The sequence below is a fragment of the Vigna unguiculata genome, chromosome 4 (assembly GCF_037176805.1).
Source record: "Vigna unguiculata cultivar grain cowpea cultivar isolate G323 ecotype 2 chromosome 4, ASM3717680v1, whole genome shotgun sequence".
In the NCBI taxonomy this organism is placed as follows: Eukaryota; Viridiplantae; Streptophyta; class Magnoliopsida; order Fabales; family Fabaceae; genus Vigna; species Vigna unguiculata.
Genome location: NC_140795.1, coordinates 7,783,320 through 7,806,393, shown reverse-complemented (window position 1 = coordinate 7,806,393; position 23,074 = coordinate 7,783,320). Strand labels below are relative to the sequence as shown.

The 23,074-nt window shown below is 32.5% G+C and overlaps 2 protein-coding genes across 6 annotated transcripts; one reads left to right on the top strand and one right to left on the bottom strand.

The window, feature by feature from the left end:
* The first annotated feature begins 8,670 nt into the window (after positions 1-8,670).
* On the top strand, positions 8,671-13,746 carry LOC114182767 (calcium/calmodulin-regulated receptor-like kinase 2). 3 transcript variants are annotated; one of them, XM_028069706.2, is made up of 8 exons: positions 8,671-8,985; positions 9,877-10,259; positions 10,594-10,747; positions 11,673-11,799; positions 11,988-12,070; positions 12,147-12,218; positions 12,940-13,143; positions 13,226-13,746. In XM_028069706.2, the coding sequence occupies exons 2-8, from the start codon at positions 9,931-9,933 to the stop codon at positions 13,532-13,534; spliced, it is 1,278 nt and encodes a 425-aa protein (XP_027925507.1). In that variant the 5' UTR covers positions 8,671-8,985; positions 9,877-9,930; the 3' UTR covers positions 13,535-13,746. The 3 variants fall into 3 exon arrangements, with proteins under 3 accessions (XP_027925507.1, XP_027925506.1, XP_027925505.1); XM_028069705.2 differs by having other exon boundaries at positions 9,864-10,259; XM_028069704.2 differs by having other exon boundaries at positions 8,673-8,985; positions 10,023-10,259.
* Positions 13,747-18,626: 4,880 nt separating this feature from the next.
* Positions 18,627-22,488, bottom strand: LOC114182650 (rhamnogalacturonan I rhamnosyltransferase 1-like). 3 transcript variants are annotated; one of them, XM_028069558.2, is made up of 9 exons: positions 22,157-22,488; positions 21,390-21,790; positions 20,989-21,056; positions 20,809-20,897; positions 20,521-20,686; positions 20,145-20,434; positions 19,845-20,049; positions 19,610-19,767; positions 18,627-19,330 (listed from the first exon to the last, which is right to left on the bottom strand). In XM_028069558.2, the coding sequence occupies exons 2-9, from the start codon at positions 21,709-21,711 to the stop codon at positions 19,084-19,086; spliced, it is 1,545 nt and encodes a 514-aa protein (XP_027925359.1). In that variant the 5' UTR covers positions 21,712-21,790; positions 22,157-22,488; the 3' UTR covers positions 18,627-19,083. The 3 variants fall into 3 exon arrangements, with proteins under 3 accessions (XP_027925359.1, XP_027925361.1, XP_027925360.1); XM_028069560.2 differs by having other exon boundaries at positions 22,168-22,488; XM_028069559.2 differs by having other exon boundaries at positions 22,217-22,488.
* Between the last annotated feature and the right edge of the window lie 586 nt (positions 22,489-23,074).

Sequence of the window (23,074 nt, the reverse complement as noted above, 5' to 3'; positions counted from 1 at the left end):
AATCTCTGAAAATTATGAGCCTCAAACTTATAAGCAAGCCATTCGTTTTCCACATTGGCAAAAAGCCATTGACGATGAACTTGCTGCTATGGATGTGAATAACACTTGGTCAATCACACACCTTCCTCCTGGTAAGAAATCTATAAGTTGCAAATGGTTGTTTAAACTCAAGCTTAACTCTGATGGCACTATAGTTAAACACAAGGCTAGGTTGGTTGCTCGTGGGTTTACACAGCAGTATGGTACTGATTTTTATGAAACTTTTTCCGCTGTTGCAAAAATTACTACTCTACGCATTATTTTATCCCTTGCTGCTTCTCATAATTGGCATTTAACTCAACTTGATATTAATAATGCTTTTCTAAATGGTAATCTTAATGAAGATATTTTCATGCATATTCCTCCCGGTTATACTCATAATTTTACACCCACATCTAATGCTCCTTTGGTTTGTCATCTTATAAATCCATCTACGGTTTAAAACAAGCTTCACGCAGCTGGTTTCATACATTTCGTGATACTATTCTTTCTTTTGGTTTTTGTCAATCTAAACATGACTATTCTCTTTTACGAAAGGGCATGATACTACTTTTGTTGCTCTCCTTGTTTATGTAGATGATATTATTCTTGCTGGCCCTAACATGGATTGTATTGATGCTGTTAATATTCAGCTGAAAAACAAATTCAAATTAAAAGATCTTGGTGATTTAAAGTTTTTTCTCGGCATTGAACTTTCCAAATCAAAAACTGGTATATTTATGTGCCAACGCCATTATGTTCTATCTCTGCTTGAAGATTGTGGAATGCTTGCTTGTAAACCTTCTGCCATTCCTATGCTTCCTAACTTACATTTACATAATAATTCTGGCACTCTTATTGCTGATCCTGCTATTTATAAACGTCTTATTGGCAGGCTGTTATATCTGACTATTTCTCGTCCAGATATTTGTTATACTGTCCATAAATTAAGCCAGTTTGTTTCTAAACCCTGTACTGAACATATGGCAGCTGTTAATAATTTATTAAGATATCTTAAGCATACACCTGGGCAGGGTATTCTGTTTAAATCTGCTTCTGATTGTAATGTTCATGCTTATGTTGATGCTGATTGGGGCTCTTGTATGGACACCCGTCGCTCCACCACTGGATTCTGCATTTTCTTAGGCAATTCTTTAGTCTCATGGAAAGCCAAGAGACAAAAGACTGTCAGTAAATCTTCTGCAGAAGCTGAGTACCGTGCATTAGCTTCTGTATCTACTAAAATTGTTTGGTTAAAAAACCTTTTGACTGACTTTCATATTTCCACTCCTCATGCAGTGATCTATTGTGACAATCAAGCCACCATTCAAATTGCCTCTAATCCTTCTCACCATGAGCGCGCCAAGCATCTGGATATTAACCTACACTTTGTTCGTGAACATGTGGAGAAAGGAACTATCAAGCTTAACCATATACGAAAACATCACCAACTTGCTGACTGTTTCACCAAATCTCTACCCAGAACCAGTTTTCTCAGCATTCTCTCCAAGATGGGCATAGAAAACATTTTCCTCCCATCTTGAGGGGGGCCTATTAGTTTAACCCTGATTACTTTATGTTAAGTTTAGTTAGGTTTAGTTTGTTCTCCGTAGTCTTTATATCTTTGTTTTTATAAACTCTCTGGATCATCTATCTCAATACAGTTTTCCTGTTTCTGTAATACATATCTTTTGCATTCAATCTTTATTTTAGATTCATCTACTATTCTTTTACAGAGTCAAAATTGCAGCTAACAGAAGATTTGAACTAAACAGATCAAACAAGCAAAAGAATTTAAAATTATATTGAAATTACTAAGCTTAAGTCCATCCCTTTCAAGGTGTGACATTTATAAACTCATTAGGATCATAAACTCAGTTTTGTGACCTGCTAAAAATCATATTTACTATCTGCAGAACTGTCCTAGATCAGCGCATAACCCATGAAAATAAACGAGATTATGGTTTCAGCATTACGGTCTCTTGCTTCAAGAAAAAAACATGGAAAATGATTATTAGACAACACTGGTCAAGGCAATTCATAGAATGTGCAATGAGATTTTTTGAAATAAACTAGAAATATTTTTCTGAGATTTTGAAATAAATTTTTGAAACTTAATAAAAATTAATAAGAAATCCTCATTTAATTTCATTTATAAGATTATATTAACTCCTATAAAATAATCCATTAAATACTAATGGTTTCGAACACATAGTTAAATATTTTTATTTTTTAAATTTCATTCTTAACAGACACATGCGTAAAAATAATAGTGTTAGTTAACATACATCTATCCATCTAAAGACTAATCTAATATACAAATGTTACTTGTATGAACTAGTTTTGAATTTTAATATTTTTAGATCACAATGGATATTTAACCTAGGTAAATTATTTATGAGGGGCAAAAGAGCAAAATAAATAATATATGTACTCTTATGTCCTCGTGATGAGAAATGAAATAGGAAATGTTATTTGGATGAATAGATACGAAAGAAGTGAAGAAATTTCTCCACTTATTTTTATATGAATGAAAAAAATAAATAAATGAATTATATAAAACTAACAGTAGTTAAAAATATAACTTTAACTTCTTCTTTTTTATTGTAAATTACTTATTCTTTTTAAAAACACGCGCGATAGATAATTGTTAGAAAGGAAAAAAGTTCATTGTTCTTATTTCATTCAATTTTAGAAAATATATGCTTAGACACACTACCCTACCTCTCATGAATCGATTTTTTTAGATCACGAGATTATACAATTAAGCATTTAAAAATAAAAGAAAAGAAAAAAAAAAAAACCTTACAAGTATACATTGAAAAGTTACGTGCTAGTACCAACCTTTTCTTAACTTCACTCATGATAATCATGATAAAGGGCTACATTCTTTTGAGTGCTCCGGAAGATATTGAGTTCTTGTTTGAAGTCAATTATCCACTTTCATAACCAAAATACTTACCTTTAAAATAACATAACCAAACTCAAACCATACCCACAATACATATTATATATATATATATATATATATATATATATATATATATATATATATATATATATATATATATATATATATATATATATATATATATATATATATATATATATATATATATATTATCCACAAATATTAATTATTATTTTTTTAGTAAAAAGTGTTTAATTTATATTTTCTTTTATGGATTTCTTCAAACTAACTTCATATTTTTCAAATATTAATAATAAAAAATAAATTCTTGCGTCCGCCTACACTTAGCCTGCAAAATGCAAATTGGGCTTATCTGTCCTGCATTTTCAACGCGGGCTAAAAAGTCTAGTTTGTCCCGCATAAGCGTGGACTTGCGGACCAATCCGTTTTTTTTTCATAAAATAAATATTATGATAAAACTTTCAACAAATTGAGAAACTTTAACAAATTCATAAAATTAAGCAAAAACTTTGAGGAATTAGATGATAAATTGATAATTCAACATTTTCATCATATTCATATTCATATTCATACTTTGATATACAGGATGTATTCTTCAAATTTTAGCACATTCAAGAATATATAATATTTGTCTTTTCCAATCATACAAGAATGTAGAACGTTCATGCAAAAGTCCAAAAGAAAAATAATAGATATATAAAAGTAAATGTTTTTTTATGCGGCTAGCGGGCCAACTCCTACAGATTGCAGGCTTTCATGGACCATGCTTCTGTGGGCCAACGAACTCAATATCCTAATCCGTCTTGTATTTTTTTTTGTGGACCGGTCCATCGGCCCAAGTCCATATTATCACTCATATATATATATATATATATATATATATATTTTTTTTTTTTTTGTCAACACCCAATTTTGTTCGGATTATAATATATACATTTTGTTTATCTATTTATTTATTACTTTTTATTATTATTATTTTTACTTGTTTATTTATATTATTATTATTATCTTGGTTTGCTTTGATTTTATTATGTCCTTTTATCTCATTTTATTTTATTTTATTTTGGTTTTCTTTATTTTTCTTTTTCTTTGTTTTCAGTTTTCTTCATATTTATTTTTATTTTATTTCATTTTATTACTATTACTATTATTATTATTATTATTATTATTATTATTATTATTTAAAAAAAACAAAAAAAGAAAGAAAAAAGAAAACAAAAAAAAAAGAGGTAAAAAGAAAAACATATTTGAAAAAAATAGTAAAGAAGACGTGAAAACAAAAAATTTACAGTAAAGAGAAAGAAGTGGCAGAGCATTTAATTTCCTGTGCATGCCTAGCTCTCTCCTTTTTTGGCACCCTGAGGGTGCACTGGCTGAGCTGCAGCTGCCTCATCACACACAAAAAAAAGGAAACTGTATGGTGACTGAAGGAGGATGAATGGACTGATGGAAGACTCTGCAGATTGGGCGAGAGACACAGCAGCAGCGAATGGGCATAAGAAAAAAACAAAAAAAACAAATAGGAGATATATTTGGAGCAACAAAGAAAAAAGGAGGCAAGCTCGCAAGAGAGAAAGGAACCCTCAGATCAACTGATAGTGAGAACTTCCGATACAATATCACAAAGAGCAAGAGAGCAACGGGGCAAGAATACAAGAATACACAGTTTCGCATTTCATAACAGATAACAAAAAAGAAGAGAGCACCCTTGGATCATCTGAAAGGAAGAACGAGAACAGGGGAGCGTCCATTGATCACACCCCTGCAAACACAGGGAGACTACAAGAGGTAAGCACCAATTGAACGTGAACCTTTGGGTGAATATGATCTTGTGTTATGTTGGTTGCTTGAATGAATATGATCTTGTATTCTCCAACCTGCACGAAATAACCGAAAAGATAGAACCACCGCACCATTCATCAGCACATAGTCAGCCATAGCCAAATACCAAGCTCCTCAACCATCATCAACACACCAAAAGCTCATTTTTCATTTAAATCCCGCAACATTCCCATTCGAGGTCTACCACCTCAACATCACAGCATACACAACCAGCAAAATAACACTGCATGATCGTGCGTTCGTCTCTGTTGTCATGCAATCTTCATAGCCATCTTCTTCATCTTTCTTCCTTAGCAAATCTGCATAAAAAAGAAAAAAAAAAAACAGGAAATGTGAGAATCTTAAAACCGTCGTCCTTCAGGAATCGTTTCATCACCATTAGGCTTCCATCTTTAACCCTTCCCAGCACACAACAATAAACAGACAACAAACAAACTCCTCAACCCATCATCTAACCCCTAACTCATCCTTCTCTTCTCGCCACCAATCAAACAAAAACAGCAACCCAAACTCCATTTTCCTTCCCATTATCACCACCTTCCCGTCGCACTCAACACAAACACCAATTCTTCCCGCCACTTCCATTCATAGAACCACCACCTCAAATTCACATCACCACCATTTCAATCTGCAAATAAAACATACAAGCAAATAACCAAAGTCACATACTTCATCACCACCACTCTTTATTTGCTGATCAATATCGAACAACCCCAAACTCTCTCGTCTTCCCCAATCAACCATCTCCAATCAAAACAGAGGAATCAGAAGCAGAGAAGAGAACCCCTCGCCGCCGGCGATTCGGAGCTTCGAACTGTAGAGTATGGTCACGTGACGTTGGCGGATCTAGTCGCAGTGTGGCTGGCGCGGTGGTGGCGAATCACAGAGGCTATGACAGCCATCTCGCGCGTGGGAGGAGAAGCGAGAAAGGAGACGATTCGCGGAGTTGGGTTCTCGTCGGCGATGCTTCCGTTGGTGGCTGGTGTCGACGGCGGCGTGCCTCGCCGTCCGTGGGACTTGCGGCAGCGGCATCGGCTCCTGGAATCGTGGTGGCTCGAGGCAATGGAGAAAGGGTCTCGTGCATAGAAGAAGGAGAAAAAAAAGAGGCGTGTCGCCGGTGAGTTGTGATCGGCGTCGTCGCCGGCGTTCCCGACCCGCCGGAATGGGTGAAGCAGAGGTGAGAGTGTGCGTTGGTGGGCAGTGACCCGTGCGGACGTCGAGAGAAAGGGAGAGGGCTCCTGATTAATGAACAGTTAGGTTAGATTAATTAGGTTTCGTTTAGGGTTTGGTCAGTTTCGCCTTCTGCACCCCAGTTTTGAGTTTCACACCCTTGCTTTAGAAACTCCTTCGTGCAGCTTTTTTTTTTAATATGTACACCTCCTTTCATTTGTTTTGTTTTTGTTGTTTATTTTTTTTTCTCTGTTGCACCTCCATTTTTAATCTCAGCACACTCCCAGATCCCTTGTTTGTTTTGGGCCTGTTTTTCACCCTTTGCAACCTATGTTTCACTACACGCACCTCTAGTAACTACTTCCTGCACCCCTAAGTTCACTAACTCCACCACTCATCTTGCATTATTCCTATTTTAGACTTGTTTTTATTTTTATTCCCACTTTTAATAAAGACACCTCATTTACTTCATGCACCTCCCACTAATTACTCATGTACCCCCATATTTTATTTTCCATTTTTATCCTTTTAAATAATGTCATCCTCTTATTTATTTATTTATTATTATTATTATTATTATTTTTTCTTTGAACAAAACATTTGAAAATTATAAAAAATGCAAAAAATAGAAAAAAATCAAAAAAATAAAAATATTCTCTTTCACTTTATCGTGTCTATCCAGCACCGCGTGACACTCATTTTCAAAAATACCAAAAATAGTTTTTCTTTCTCTTTTCGTGTCTGTCCGACCGCTCGCGTCGTGTGACACATACTTTCAAGTAATTCAAAAATACCACAAAAAATATAAATTTCAAAAATATAAAAATATCAATATTTTCAAACAAACATATCTTTTAAAGAACTACGTAACCCTGATTTCTCATTTTCATGAGAATACGTAGGACCAAGGTCAATCCTTGTCGGGCCCAAAAAATTAAAAAAATATTTTTGTTTCTTTTTAGCATTTTACTCTCATTATTTTTGGGGAAAATTAACATTTTGAAAATCACATCAACTTTGCATATTTGATTAAAGGTACCGCCCTCGGGCAGGCGTTGTAGGGTGGTGATACCTTCCCTACGCGTAATCGACTCCCGGATCCAAAATCTTGTTTTTCGCAGACTTGTCTTATCTTCATGGTTTTCCATAGTTTTCCAGAATAACTATGGTGGCGACTCCCAAATCTTTTTTTTAAACCCGTTTTATTTTTTTGTTCGTCGTCCCGTCGCGATCGCGGTTGCGATATATATATATATATATATATATATATATATATATATTTAATTAGTTATGGAGAGATGAATAAGTTAAAAGTTAGTCAGTTTGTAAATTAATTGGACATTAAAGTGTAGAAAAAGAAGCTAAGATTGATATGCAGGCATGCAGAGGCAGAAATATAAATGTAGGTTTGAGGGAAATGAGTCACACTACCACACAACACACATAGAGAAAGAGACATATGCAATAATACAATATAAATGAACTACATTTACCGGCTTTGTGCTTTTATTCAAATCAAATCTTTAACTCATTGTGAAAAAACCACAGATTATTTTATTAATAAAATTTTAGAAGAATAAGATAGCCAAAACTAATAAAAAAAAAGGTATTACAGAAGATATACATTTATTTTGTCTTAGAGCACCTGAGTTATGAGGCATTGCCTTTGTCATTTTACACTTAACCATCATTTTAGGGTTAAGAGTTTTTTTAACACTCGAAAGATACTTTACATATACAAACTATTTCTTATTTTTATATATTTATAAGAATGTAATTAAGTTAAGATGATATATGGATTATGTTCGAGAAAAATCGTTGAAAGTTGAGAAATTAGTTAAAAGTTTTGATAAAATTATTTTTTAAAATATTTATAAATGTAAGATAAAAAAGGTAGCTTATTACGTGATTAGAATTTTATAAATTAAAACTATTTTTCATGTATAAAAAAAATATTTTTCTAGTAATCACAAATTTAGTTTTTAGTTGATTAGAGGATCTCTTTTAATTTTTATTTAAACAAGTTATTTGAATCAAAACTTTTAGCTTTGATTAACATAACTTTCGGATTAATCTTATATTATATCTTAAAAGGAAAATTTAGTAAACATTTATTGAAAGCTAAAAATATAAATATAAAATGTTAGAAGATTAAGCTTTACGTTAAGCAACATTTCAAAAAATTTCTGTAAGTTATTGAAAAATTATTTATTACAAAAGTAGTTAAAAAACTTACTTTTTTTCTATTTCAAGTAACGTTTTAAAAAATTTGGAAAAGTGATATAGGATAGGAATAAATAAATCAACAAGGAATATTTAACCATGTTTATTTAATATTCTTATAAAGTAATGATTAAACATCGATACTAGATTAGTTTTCATAAAAGCACGAGAGAAGACACTTTTAACAAAAGGTTTTTTTCTTTAAATAAAATTAAAGCATTTCTTAATTAAGATAGATTATTAAATATTGTTTTATTTCTTTTCTTCTATCACATTAAATCTTTAATCTTACCTATTTTTTTTCCCCTTTCTTAAATGTCAGTAACTAGGTGTCTCTACAATGTTTTTTTTTTTTTTTCATAAAAGAGAGTAAAATATAAAAACAGCAGATGAATCATAACACAACAAACGAAAAAACAAACATCCTCAAACCTGTACCCATTTTCCCAAGTTTTTAAAACCTTAAAACCCACTCTCACTTCAATTCAAATGCACTTATCGCCCTCACCCACTCCACACCCCTCTTTTTTATCTCCACTCACTACCAATTCCAATCCAACACCAACACCTCTACCAGTTGCCCTTTCACTGTTTCACTCTCGCCACAAACAAAAAACAGTTTCTTTCATCAACTTGGTCTTTGTTTCTTCCACACATACCATTGACTCTGGACTCCAGAGTCAACTACAGCCTCATATACCCAAAAGGGGGTTGATTTTGGAACCATGGTTCGCAGTTCGCACACCCCAGATCAAAATAATGTGCTTTTTCCATCATGGTGTTGTTATTCTGCTGATTAGGTATGTGGGTTTGCTTTTTCTTACAAGTTCAGTGAAGGTTTCTGATGAAATTTTTAGCTTTCTGGATTTTGTTTGGTGGGTTTGTTCTGGGGGAGACTTTTGTTGCTGGTTTGTGGGTTCTTTCTTGTTTAGGCTTTCACCGTTCGAAGAGGGTAGGGAGAAGTTGGAATCTTTTTTCTTTTTAATATGCTCACGTTTGATAGATAGTGCATAGTGGATGAACAATTATATGATGTTGATGAGTTTGTGAATAGCACACAATCTCCCAAACCCACCCTATTACTGTTATCTGAATCATATAATGGAAGAATAGGATTTATTTTGGTTGTATGTTTCTATTAATTTTTCAGATGTGATCTAATCTTCAGTGAAACTTGTAATATGACTCAATTCTTCATGGTTTTACCTTATAGTCATCAACTGTAAAAGATGATTAGCCTGTCTTTTTGTTTCTTGTAATGTTTTAGGGATAAAATTGCTTTGTTTTTCTTTCCAAGGCTCTTTTAGAAAGATGCAAAATGAAAAGATGTGTTTCTTCTGAATAAGGTACTTCAGATATGCATTTAGTGATTGTTGTCAGAATTAAGGTTTCGTGTTACATTCTTTGGATAAGCCACACTTTTAGGTGTTTCAACATTGATAATGGTATGAATGTTTTACTGACCGTCAATTTTTAGCTTTTTCTGGATTTTTATAATAAATTTGCATCCATGAGTTTAACGTCTAAATTGGTTTAGATAATCTTTTATCTCCACTATTGTCAAATGGGGCGTAAAATAGAAGAAAATTTGGATATGTTACTATCTTGGGGATCAATTGATGTCATTTAAATCTGGATGAAGCATTGAATTAACATAAAATTGTGCCAACTCTGACAGTGGGCCTCTGCAGTACCAGTGTTCTGCAAAATGATTTCATTGTTTGAGTATCAAGAGAGATCAAAGAATGGTTCGCCAAACTGATTTAGTTATCATTGGTGTTTCTGCTGGTTTGGCACTTGGAATTCTGATATCTTGCCTCATATTTTTCGGCATAAGGTGGTGCAAGAAACGTTCTGCTCATCTTAGACTATCTGCAAGTGAGTCTAGTGTAACAACTCTTCCTATACGAACAAATGGATTGGGAACAAGTACCGACTTTAGTGCATCACTCGATAGTTCCATTGCCACATCAAGGTCAGAAAGTATCAAGAAAAGTTCCCATTTCAGTTGGTGGAGTCATCAAAACAAAGACCGGTTTGCTTCAGCATCAGGCATTCTAAAGTATTCATACAAGTATGCTCATTTCTCTCTTAAGCACGAGCTTAAGCCTTTCTTTTCTAATTGTTCTGTATGTGGATAACTCCTTTTAATCTTGAAACATATAACTATAGATATCAAAATGTGTTCAGTATTTGATTTGTTGCATCCTGAACTTTATATATCTTTTCATCGAAAGTTTCTTCATAAATTGAATGAATTACCTTGCAAGTTTTACCTTAGTTCAGAAGACAAAGGAAAAGGAGAAAGTAGGGAAATGGAGATGTAAAGTAATTACTGATAAAAACACTCTTAAAGGGATATTAATTGACATTGTAATGGTATGAACCTTACACTTTACATGGTGCAGAGAAATTCAAAAGTCCACGCAAAATTTCACAACAACCCTGGGACAAGGATCATTTGGGACAGTTTATAAAGCGACAATGCCTACAGGGGAGGTTGTAGCAGTGAAGGTGCTTGCACCCAATTCTAAACAAGGGGAGAAAGAATTCCACACAGAGGTATATTTTGTTACTTGGTTTGTGGGGTGCAGAATTTTGTATATTTTGAATTTTATGATTTGTATAGTACTAGAAAAAGGTTCCATAATTATCTTATACGTTTCCTCCTCCTGAGCCATTTGCTTTTCTTTCTCAGAGGCTCATAAACACATTAAAGTTTCAAGGTATTAAACCGTTGCAAAGTTCGTCGATGATTTTATACTTATTTATTCGACTTGAATTGAAGTGATTAATAATCTAGCTGGTAGTGACTTGAATTGAAGTGATTTTGTTGTTCATTATTTAATTCAGAAAATCAGTATATATGCAGAAAATGTAGTGATTCTCATCCTCAAAAACATTTTTCTGTACCTAAAAAACAAAAAGAAGAAACAGTAAAACTTGTTTGATAAGATTAATTTTTGAAAACTGTTTTCAAACTAACACATCTTTCATAATTGAAAGAAGATCTGAACGTCTCTTTGAAGTTGTTTTGGTTTTCTACTTTAAGTTTTCTGCTGCATTCTTCCTGGCATTGGTTTATCTTCTCCCACTTTTACTCTAAAATTTGAAAATTGTTTTATAAATCTTTCTTAAGCACTAGAAAACTCAGCTCACAATTCAAACCCATACAATAGTATACCGTTTCATCAAATTGTTTTCGAACATTACCACATGAACGACCTAAAAATTTAGAATTATTATTTTGGTTTTTGTAGTGTGGTTATCATCATTGGAAATAAAAGCCTGCGGTGGTTGTTTAACTTTCAAGACTGAATATATCACAATTTAAAATGGATAGGGAAGATCACTTCTGCAAGGTTATATCATATATGTAATTGATGATATTGGTTCTAATTTGATCAATTAAGGATAAGCTGATATATTATAACATCATCCATCAGTTAGGTTTGTTGAACTCTTTATATTTAACTTATTGCTTCAGGTATTTCTGCTAGGAAGACTGCATCACCGGAATCTTGTGAATTTGGTTGGATATTGTGTAGATAAAGGGCAACGCATACTGGTTTATCAGTATATGAGTAATGGAAGTTTAGCAAATCTTTTATATGGTAAGAGAAAGGTCTTTGTTGTTCATCTTTTTTGTTCTTTTTAAATGAATGCTGTTTATCGAGTATGCATATATATATATATATATGTGTGTGTGTGTGTGTGTGTGTCTTACTTCTTTTGCATGTTTTTAGTTGTCACATGACAAACTAAGTTGTCTCAATTGAGAATAGTCTGCAAATGTTTGTAGGTGAAGAAAAGGGATTGAGTTGGGATGAAAGGCTGCAAATTGTTCTTGATATTTCACATGGAATAGAATACCTTCATGAAGGAGTATGTATTTTCATTGATGTTTTTTTTCCTAATGTATATGAAAATGTGTTGATGAATATGAATATGCATGGAACAGGCAATTCCACCTGTCATACATCGCGATTTAAAGTCTGCCAACATATTGCTAGATCACTCAATGAGAGCTAAGGTAACACTGCTTGTATATATGCTCTTTTTAATAGTCAAATTCCCATTCATTTTCCTAATTTTGCATAAGATATTGAATCAAACAGTGATCTCCTTCCTTGGTTATGTTTGTCAAAAGAAATATGTGCATGACTACAAAATCAGAGAGAAGAACTTATATAGTGGCTAAATGATAGAAACTCAGAAGCTTAGACGGCAATTCTAAAGCTTGTGTGTGCATATATTATATTAGATAACACTACAAGAAAATCTCTTATTAGTATACTGACCAATTTTAGGGATAAAAGATAATTAGTCATTATAGTGACCAATTTAGATATCAATTTATAAATTAAAAATTATTGGTAACTTAAATAGTTTTTAAATTGGTCTATAAATTGGTCACTAAGATTAAATACCAATTTAGAGACCAATTCACTATACTAATCAATTTATAAACTATTTAGTGAATTAGTCTTTAAATTGGTCACTAAGATTAGATACCAATTTAGAGACCAATTCACTATACTAATCAATTTATAAACTATTTAAATTACTAATAATTTTTAGTTTATAAATTGACATTTAAATTAGTTACTATAGTCACTAATTATTTTTTGTTACTAAAATTGATTGGTCACTGCTAAGAGATCTCTTATAGTTATAACAGTTAAATTTGAGATTCATGGCATTGATAATATTCTTTCCAGATATAAATGTTATGTTCAAAATTGTACTTGCAGGTTGCTGATTTTGGACTCTCAAAAGAAGAGATCTTTGATGGCAGGAATTCTGGTCTGAAAGGTACATATGGGTACATGGATCCTGCATACATTTCCACAAGCAAGTTAACAACTCAGAGTGACATATACAGTTTTGGCATCATAGTTTTTGAGCTCATCACTGCCATCCACCCTCATCAAAACTTGATGGAGTATGTCAACCTTGTAAGTTACTTTTCTTTGAAAAAAGATCTTTTTCTTCTTAGACTTCACAATTTGTGTCTCATTTTCTTGTTTATCTTGCAAGGCTGCAATGGATCATGATGGTATAGATGAGATACTTGACAAGAAACTTGTGGGAAAATGCAATCTTGAAGAAGTGAGGCAACTTGCTAAGATTGGACACAAATGTTTGCACAAATCACCCAAGAAACGACCCTCCATAGGTGAGGTTTCTCAGCTCATATCAAGAATCAAGCAACGGCGTGAGCGGCGTCTGACAGAAGATAACTTGTCATTTGCAAGCAACAACTTTTCTCGAGCTGTGAGTCGATTAGAAGATCGACAGGTTGAACTTAGCAGGATGTCAACCATTAACCTAACAGAAACTGTATGAACATGCTTACTTACTTGTATATGGGGTGAGTTCAAAGAATCACTTTGGTCCATTGCTACTATGGGACCAAGGAATTTTTCAGCTAATCTAATGAAACAACTTCTATTGCAAAATGTTGAATGTAAAATTGAAATTTGTTAAATTTGATACATGTTGGTCCTTAAACTTTAAAACTAAATGAATATAGGCTATTTTAATTTGATTGTGTTAAATGTTTTTAACATGTCAATCATGTTTCAGATTATGTCAATCATGTTTCAGATTGACGTTTGAGTTGTTTATAATGTGTGATATGTTTCGGTTTGGTTCAAGCGTAAGTCTGAAAGGTTGCCTAACAAGTTTTGAAAAAGTTAATGTTATTGAGTTAAAAAGACTATATCTATTATTTTTGAAATCTAGAAACTAAAATATATTAAAATTTAAGATAATCACGAATTTTAATTGTATGTTTAAGTTTAGAAACCAAAATCATATTTATTCTTATTTTAAAATCATGGAGTGAAAGGAAAATTCATCATCATATAAACCATTCTGATAGAACATGAGTTATTGCATGTAACTTTGGAACAACATTAGTACTGATATATAAGTGAAGAGTGCTAAAAATGGAGTTGGAGCTATTGCTTTATCATGGATAAGAACTCAAATGATGAAAGTAGGTGGTGGACCAGTTAAGCTTCCTAATGAATACTAGTTATTAGTAAAATTGATAAATGTTTCAATAGTTATAGTATTTACCAGTAAAATAGATAAATGTCTCGTACAAATGAATCTGACAAATATTAGCCATGAGCAAAACTGACAAATGTCACGAACTGATGAATGCTACTATTTTAATAAAATAATAACATATATTAGCATTTAAAGTTAAAATATAAAGGATATTTAACTAAAACATTAGTATTTTAGCTTGTGAAGTAGATAGTTTTTACTTTTATGGGTCACCTTGTTTTTAAAAGCTGAACTCTAATGCATTCCCATGAAACATTAAAGTCTTAATAAAGTTGACACTCGTACTCATCAATTATTTGTATCTTGTTGGAATAATACAAAACTGAAAACAAAAGATAAAACAACCGAAACTCATTGGAAGAATCCACATACCAATACTTAGGAAAACAATCCCGGTTCTACGCCAAATTAAATAAGAAAAATATTAGAGTAAATTAGTTCTAACATACCATTAAAGTTCAAGTTTGTAATGAGATTTTAAAGTAAATAATATTTTTGTTTGGCAAAGGTATCAAGGTTGTGTTATAATTTTTGAAAGGTAAGAAAAATAGTAGTGTATCCCATGAAATTCTTGTAAGTTTCTGTTAATTGTAAATTCTTTATTTAACAGTTATTTGTACTTTATATGTTTATAAACAGTGTTTGCAGAAAATAAAAATAAGTAAGTCTAACTAAATGATTTGCAAATATGAGATTGAAATAACTTAATTTTGTTATTTGTGGGTTTGTTTATATATGAAGATAAAGTTTTCATATAGCAATTATATGTTTATAAAGCAATATTGATTCCTCGAGTATTGATAAATATTCTTACACGAAGCCATATGACATAAACAATCAACATATTAAACATTATTCCAAGGATTAAATATATTTTTCGTCCTCATTCTCGTAGAGTTTGTTGCGGATGGTCCTCATTTTAACAGAATGTTTAAAATGGTCCTCATTTATACCGAATGTTTAAAATAATTCTCATTTGTACCGAATGTTTAAAATGGTCATCATTTTCGCAATTCATGTTTTATTTGGTCATTTTCTGTGACGCCGTTTAAATCAGTAACGGAGCACTGTACAGGTACACGTAACACACTCCAATGCAACGTAATACAAACAATGTCACTTGTACAGTGCTCCGTTACTAATTTAAATGACGTCACATAAAAGGACCAAATAAAACACGAATTGCGAAAATGAGGACCATTTTAAACATTGTGTCAAAATGAGGACCATCTGCAACAAACACTACGAAAATGAGGACGAAAAAGGTATTTAAACCTTATTCCAAATACTAATATATTGAGTGAATTTAATTAGATTTAATATTAGAAATAATTTTTCATATATTGTTTCTTAATCAAGGTTCTGTCTTATGAATATTGGTCGCAAATTATAACCGATAATAAACTTGTAACTCCTATTTAATATTTAATAGTATAGTAATCCAAATTATGTGATTATGTCACTTTGACTAGTATGACCTTTGTTATAAGACAAGTGGAATCACATGTAACAATTTTTCTCTCACTAATTGTTACGCACTGAAAATCGAACTTGTAATATTGACAATGATACCAATTATTGAATCGAGTGATAAGACCAAAAGTGATAGTTAACACTAATAGGCAAAATACAACCTTTTTTATTTATTTTAAGAGTGTTGTAACGTAAATATCACAATTTGTTTGTGATTTCACCCACTTGTCCTTTATCACGTAATTGTAGACAATAAACCTCACTTGTGAATAAAACTTTATTCACCTCTTGTTGTTGTTGTTCATTTATACAATACACAATACAATTTATAGACTCTAATTTCCTGACCATTGTACTCAAAACAACTATAAACAGATATAAATGACTAACTCATTAACTAACTAGACTCTAATGGCTAGTGCATTAACCACTCACAACGGTTAGTTTCTCACGACAACTAATTACTCACAACGACTAATACATTTAAGTTTATTAAAAAAAACCAACAGTAATAATTGATGTCAACTACACCAAATTTATCACACTTATGCAACTATTAAAAATATATTACATCACCAACATCAAATATAAATTATCATTATATGAGTTTGACTTACATGTGAAAGGTGATCCTTCACACCCATTAAAACATGAGTCTAACATACATGAATCTATGAGTCTTCATTTTTATATGGTTATCAATTTTATCACTTAATTTTTTATTGATTGCTCATAAAATAGTTTTGATGATGGTTTCTACTTCAAGTATATGTTTGTATTTCGGAAGTATTTTTCACTTTAGAGTTCAAAACTCTATTATATATCAGAAAATTAAAAGAAAGAAAAAAATATTGAAGTTGTTCTTATTCTCCGCTCCTAATCAATATAAAACTATTGAAAAAGAAATAATGAGCATTTGTTTGCATGCAGATTTGAGATTTGTCAGAGAATGGCTCCAAATAGGTAAAGAGAAAGACCAAAGAATAGTAGCGATGTTCCTTTTGAACTCAGCTGCTTCCTTTATCTTAAACGGCATCTTGCTGTCTCTGTGTCTTGTAACTGCTCCAATACAGACAATCACTGTGCTGGACCACATCACTACATCACATTATTTCTTATCTTATAAATAAATACAACAACAACCCTCTAATGTAAATCTACAACTTCAAAAATTAAACATGGCTACCTCTTTCTAATTTTAAATCTTTGTTGGAATTAAAAAACTACATCCTCGTATATGTGATTATTAATTTAATAAATAGGAATGAATCTTAAAGTGTAAGCATAAAGTAATCCATTGGGGGTGTTATAATTGGGTAAAATCCCACTTCAGATTTGAGATAATTATAATATAAAATTTCAGCCACCGAATAAATATATGAACACGCGAGGTGTAAAGGTCAACCAACACTTCAAATGAAAATGGAAAAAAAAAATTATTAAAGGTTTTGAATTTTTCTTTTTATTAAGTTAACTAAGATCATTCACAACCCACCAACCTATTTGAGACTCCTAAATGACCTCATATATAGCATCACTTGCTTATAACTTAAATTTTACACTTCAAAATTACAAATTAATTTCACCATTGCAAATGAAAAGATTTCATTAATAATTAAAAATTACATAATTGATAAAAATTAATAATTAAATTTATTGCTTATCCGATCCAAAATATTACTAAATGTGTGTCAAAAGATGTGATTGAAGTTAATAATTATATTGTATATTAATATGAAATGTTCTTCTTGGTAGGTATAACATGAAATTCGGATGAGGTCTATTATCTCCATCAATTGTTGAGACATGATGATTGGGGTGATTCATAATTTCATATCATCAAAGGACTATTACCTTTTGTGGGTTTATATTAATGGAAGATTAATAATTTAACATCAAATTTAACCCCTTATTCTTTTGATTTTAATTCATGGAATAAAATATAAGAGAAATTCGAGGAATTTGTTTATGAGTTAAACATATAAATGAGATATAGAACTTTGAAAGAATTGTACAAGAAGGAGAAATAAATTTAATGTAAAACAAAGAAAAAGTCAAAAAGATTAATTGGTTAAGAAAAAGCATCCTAATAAATACCTTAAAATTGATTACCCTAATTACTTAAAACTCTTACATTAAATTTTGATTGTAACCGTCTTCTCTTAATTCTCTCTTCCAACATTACAATTGTTCACAATAACTCTAAATACAGGTTTTACTTTTTATAAATAATATATTTATACTACTTAATTAATACTTGATTTAACTTTTTTTCAAGTCTCTTGTAGATTACTTTAACTAAAGCTATAGTCAAATTTTGACATTAATGAGTTGTTAGGTTTATATAAGAGACCATAGTTTTTTTTTTCAACTCAAGACAATACAATCTTTTTTCTTTTTATATCTTGTTCAACTCAAATCTTCGGATAATACAATTTATGATTTTTTTTTTTCTTATATCTTGTTTCTATAGAGTTCATGGTAGACAATAAAATAAACTTGGATTCAATTTTCTCATTGTACAAAATGTAAAAGTTTAAACTTGGATTCCGAATAACTTCTATTTTCATTGTTTCATCTAATGTTAATTGATTTTAAAATAAAATATCTTTATTTTTTATGCATAAAATGAGTTGCTAACTTTGTAAACACCATATGAAATATAGTGCAGTCCTCCACCATGAGTCTCCACTGAGAAGTGCTTGAAGTTGGTTGTTCTAGTCCTGCCTAAACCACAAAAGTAGCTGCTATTCCTAAAATTATACAAATGTTTACTATAATGCTAATCATCATTATTGGCCCACCAATAACCTTCAACCAACTATTTTTGAGTCTTACCACCCCATCTTAGAGTCTTCCCACTTAATCTTACTTTGGTCCACAAACATAATCACAGACAATTATCATATGCAGCAAAAAGCAAATACAATATCTTAGTAGACAAGAAGGTTCCAAGAGACTTCAGCGTTGTTCTTTCACATCTTCTATTTATTTCAACGCTCAACTATAAGTATTTGGTGAAGATCTATCTTTGAACTTAGAAAAAAAGACAAAAGTTAATAGTAAAAGTACTCTACATATCTTTTGCTCTTCTTTACAGTATAGAAGATACAACTCCTCTTTGCTGTTGCTTTACACAAGAACCTGTTCCTCAAAAAGTGAAAAATTTTCCAATTTTATCTAAATGATTTCAGTGAGGAATAGCCACCACACGGTTCCTTGTGTTCATTGAGATCCTAATTCATGTACAGAATCAGGGTCCTCCCCCTGAAATAAATACCAATTAGCATTGTCTTCTGATGGAAGAAACTGTTTAGAGGAGGCACGTGTTAGATGAGATAGGATCATGTGCTGCTCAATGCTTCATCTTGGAATTGGAAACACTCCTGTGGATTGGAATAAAAGTAGTCTTCTTCTTTGGGTCTGTCTGGGATGATAACTCTTCTTTTGGGGTTTCCCATCCTATTGGCATGAGTTTTCTTCACCATAATGGAAAACTCATCCCAGCATAGTGACCCATTGGTGTATCGATCTATGAGTTGCACCAAATGCTTTCTATCAAGTAATATAGTCCTTTTGAAGCCTAAAAATCTGAAGAGCAAGAAGCATTATATCAGTAAAAGGAGAATAAAATCAGTATCAGAGCATATGGTATCAAGCATTCTCATCAGAATAGTTTTGCCACCAATAACAAAACCTAGATGAAGAAAAAGACTTGGTTTGCAAGTGCACTGAATGGCTCAGATAATGTATCATAGAAAAAATAATAATCTGCCAGTAAGATTGTAATGCTTGCTAAGTTGTTCATTCAAGGATGAGATCACAGAAGATGACTCATGGTAAAACATCTGGCATTATAGTAAGTAATACCTTCGGTGTCCTTCCACAACCTTAGCCATGTTCCCATCATAGGTTGGAATGAATATATCACTCTCTAGAGACACAAGGTAATCCAATGCAGCCATTTGTGATGAGTGGTTTTGAAAATACATCAAATCTGAAGGTTCTAGCAGAGTTTCCTTCCTCACCTGTTGCAGTTAAAGCACACAAAGGTTACAAAACAACATATAAACATAGAAATATGATTTTGTTTCTTTCTACTGACCACATTCGGAAAAGCTGCATGTAAACTTGCCATCCTTCTCCCTCCACCATATATTTCTCCAGCAGCAATATAAATCTGAATACTTTGATCAATGCCTAAAGCTTTCAATACCAGCGTAGTCTCTTCGGGTGTCAAAGGGCATAGACCATCTTGTCTCTTAAGATCAGAATTAATAACTTTCTCCTTCCACCAGGGATAAGCATATCTGCAAAATGCAAATGCAACTTTCCAATATTATATTGAATTTGAGAAGCAAAATTGCACTGTGAAACTGACACATTAGTTCAAGATTTAGCATACCTCATTCTTGTGAGTTCCTCCACTTCCCTGCTGTCGCATCCATGCGTACAGCCAGAGAAGGCCAACATGTCCATCTCATATCTAAGGTGAAGCACAAGGAAGGGTCCTTTTTGCCTCAAAATTTTTACTATCTTCCTACCAAGTTCCTCTATCTGGGAAGTAAACCTCAAAGCATCAAAATTTACACGACATCGCAGCCTTTGAGTCTCCAAAGGTAGTCCATTATTGGCAAGTCGAGCATCAGTTCTGTTTAGATGCACAACCTTGTGTTTCAGTATCAGAGGAAGGATCTGCGATAAGCAAGTAGAAAAGTCAGCTGAATTCAAGTAACCAAAAATCTGATAAAGAAAAGAAGTCATGTTAACTAAGTAAGTACCTGCTTTTCATAGTATGATATATTAGACCAGCTAACTGGCGGCAATGAGTAGAATAGTCCATGTTCAACTCTTCTCTTGAGCCTAGGTGGTAGTTGCTTTAATATTCTAACCTCATCTCTTAAGGATCCAATGAAATTATCTACATCAAATATGTCTTGGAACTCACTGCCACATCAAGGGAACAGAAATCAGGACAACATTTCAATTAAGAAATCAAGATGACAACCATGGAAATAAACACTATTCTGAACTAAAATCATGACTGTAGCAATAGGAAAAGTGAAAACCTTGGATCAGCCCAGAAAGATGTTTTATCCAGCTCCGGAACTATGAGAGTAACATTTAAATGTCTTGCTATAGCAACCATGTCACATATCTGTGCAAGAACAAACAAAATTTTGAGAAAGACAGAATAAGAATTTGCAAGTTGATGCCGGCAGTGAATGTAATAAAGCACTGGCACTCACAGCTGCTCGCATTTGGTTGAGTCCTCCATTGCACGAAACCATAAGATAACCATTATTCTTATGAATCCCTGATAAAACAGAACCATCGTATTCCTCCCTCAGTCATAACCAGTCATACAATTATTTAGCAGATACATATATACAAAGCTTAAGAAAGTCACCATTCTTTGAACAAAAATCACAGACCATCTAATAAGGAATTTCCTATTCTTAAAGAAATCCTTAACATGATTTTTTTGAAAAACAGTTCGCAGCCGCAACTTTTGGGTTGTCTGCGACCACATCGTCATCACAAATGCAGTCGCATCGGCCTTGTATACTGCATTTTCCGGCAATACCAACTCCGAAACTGAGATCGCAAAACCTTAAAGATCAATTTATGTGACAAAACAAGCACTTACTTTTGGGTGGAAACACAACCTTGGCCGGAACAAAAGCCTGTGCAATTGCTGGAGATTCATCTTGGTGGCTGAAACAATGAGGCATGCCCTTCAACAACCTTGGTCCCCACAACTCCCCAATTGCCATTAGTTGAACCACACAAGTCCAAAGTATCACTGTAGTGATGGCACGGGCCATCCACACCTTGATCCGAGGTCTCACAATCAACCTTTTGGACTTGACAATTTCATCACCGCTCAAAACATTGAACCCCATCTCCATCTCCTCACTGTCACAGTGATCACCTTTTCCATCAGAAACCCTTGTCCACCTCAACATCATTGCCTTTTTATGTTCTTCACTTTCTGCTTGCACCCCAATCGGTGGCGTGAGGTTAACTCCTCGCTCTTCAATCTAGGGCCTTAAAAAACAATCAGAAGGATGAGAAAGAGAAAAAAAAAAAATCATGAATTTAGGGGTGCTAATAAATGCAATCAATCAAGGCCAAAACCAATGTTTTAGAGGCTTGAAGTTCGTTTGGATCTTTCAGCCAAAAATTAAATGCTAATTAAACGAAAACCATTGACCTTAGACTAGTAATTAACATAAGAAACCAAAAGGGAAATAATAAACCCCCCATACCCCACAAACAAGGAAAATCTCCCAATTAACTCACATCAGCAAGTGACGCCTTGAAACCATAAAACCACATTCAATTTTCAGAATCATTATCATTAAAAGATTGCTAGCATTGTGACTTTCACACAACAATGACAGCTGGTATTACCACTAAACTACCTTCAAGATCATGCAAGTAAAAACCACGGGCATGGACATTGGAGAATACCCAGAAGAAATTTTTTGAATTTAAATATTCACAGGTTCCGAATGCATTGCAGAGGTGAATGAGTAGCGACAAAAAACAAGAGAAAAAACTGTGTAAAAGAGTGCTGTGAGCTCTGTGTTAGTTGGAACGATAATGGTGAAGAGGGTGGTTTTGGAAGATGGGAAGTAGTATTTTTCCGGCGGGTTTCCGGTTGAGATTCCGGCGAGAGTCGCCGGAGAAGAGAGGTGGAGAAGGAAAATAGATAGAGTTGGTATAAAAGGAAGAAAATGAGGGAAAAAGAAAGCTATAATTAAGGCGGTAGAGAAGGTGGCATTAGTAAGAGAGGTGTCATGTGGGACCCTTGTTAACTGTAACAAAACCCCCTTCCATTTTTTTTATTTATTTTTATATAAAACTATCAATTATAATAATAATATTATTATTCATCTTCATTTTTTATTCTAAAGTTTTCACTTAACCACAAAATTTAATTTTCATTTTTTTCCCTGATTTATTGTGAACTTTTTTTGTCAGACTACACATACCTTTTTAATGGAAAACCAGTTTAGAAAAATAAAATAGGAGAAGTATTTCATTTTGTGAAGGACAGTTTTATCCTCGTAAAGTGAAATTATTACAAGACAGTAAAACTATTCTTTTTCACGAATTTTTTTTCTTACTTTTCATGTTTTATCCTGTTCTTTTTTGTATAACAAATCTCACTTGTCCGAATGAAATTCACTTGAACTTTCCAAGTTAAGTTTTAAGTTTAAATTTTTGTAAAAACAATTAAATTGAAAGATAATACGCACTTAAAATATATTAGATATGATGAATAATTTTAATTACTCAATATGGTAATAACATATTTTTCTGATA

Excerpts from the sequence above, each read along its gene's own strand:
- LOC114182767 (XM_028069704.2), top strand. The coding sequence starts at position 8,675 with ATGCACTTATCGCCCTCACCCACTCCACACCCCTCTTTTTTATCTCCA. Across the intron at positions 10,748-11,672 it reads AGAAAGAATTCCACACAGAG|GTATTTCTGCTAGGAAGACT; the intron begins GTATATTTTGTT and ends TTATTGCTTCAG. Across the intron at positions 11,800-11,987 it reads TTTAGCAAATCTTTTATATG|GTGAAGAAAAGGGATTGAGT; the intron begins GTAAGAGAAAGG and ends AAATGTTTGTAG.
- LOC114182650 (XM_028069558.2), bottom strand. The coding sequence starts at position 21,711 with ATGATGTTGAGGTGGACAAGGGTTTCTGATGGAAAAGGTGATCACTGT. Across the intron at positions 21,057-21,389 it reads GGTTGTGTTTCCACCCAAAA|GGATTCATAAGAATAATGGT; the intron begins GTAAGTGCTTGT and ends CTGTTTTATCAG. Across the intron at positions 20,687-20,808 it reads TCTTTCTGGGCTGATCCAAG|TGAGTTCCAAGACATATTTG; the intron begins GTTTTCACTTTT and ends TTGATGTGGCAG.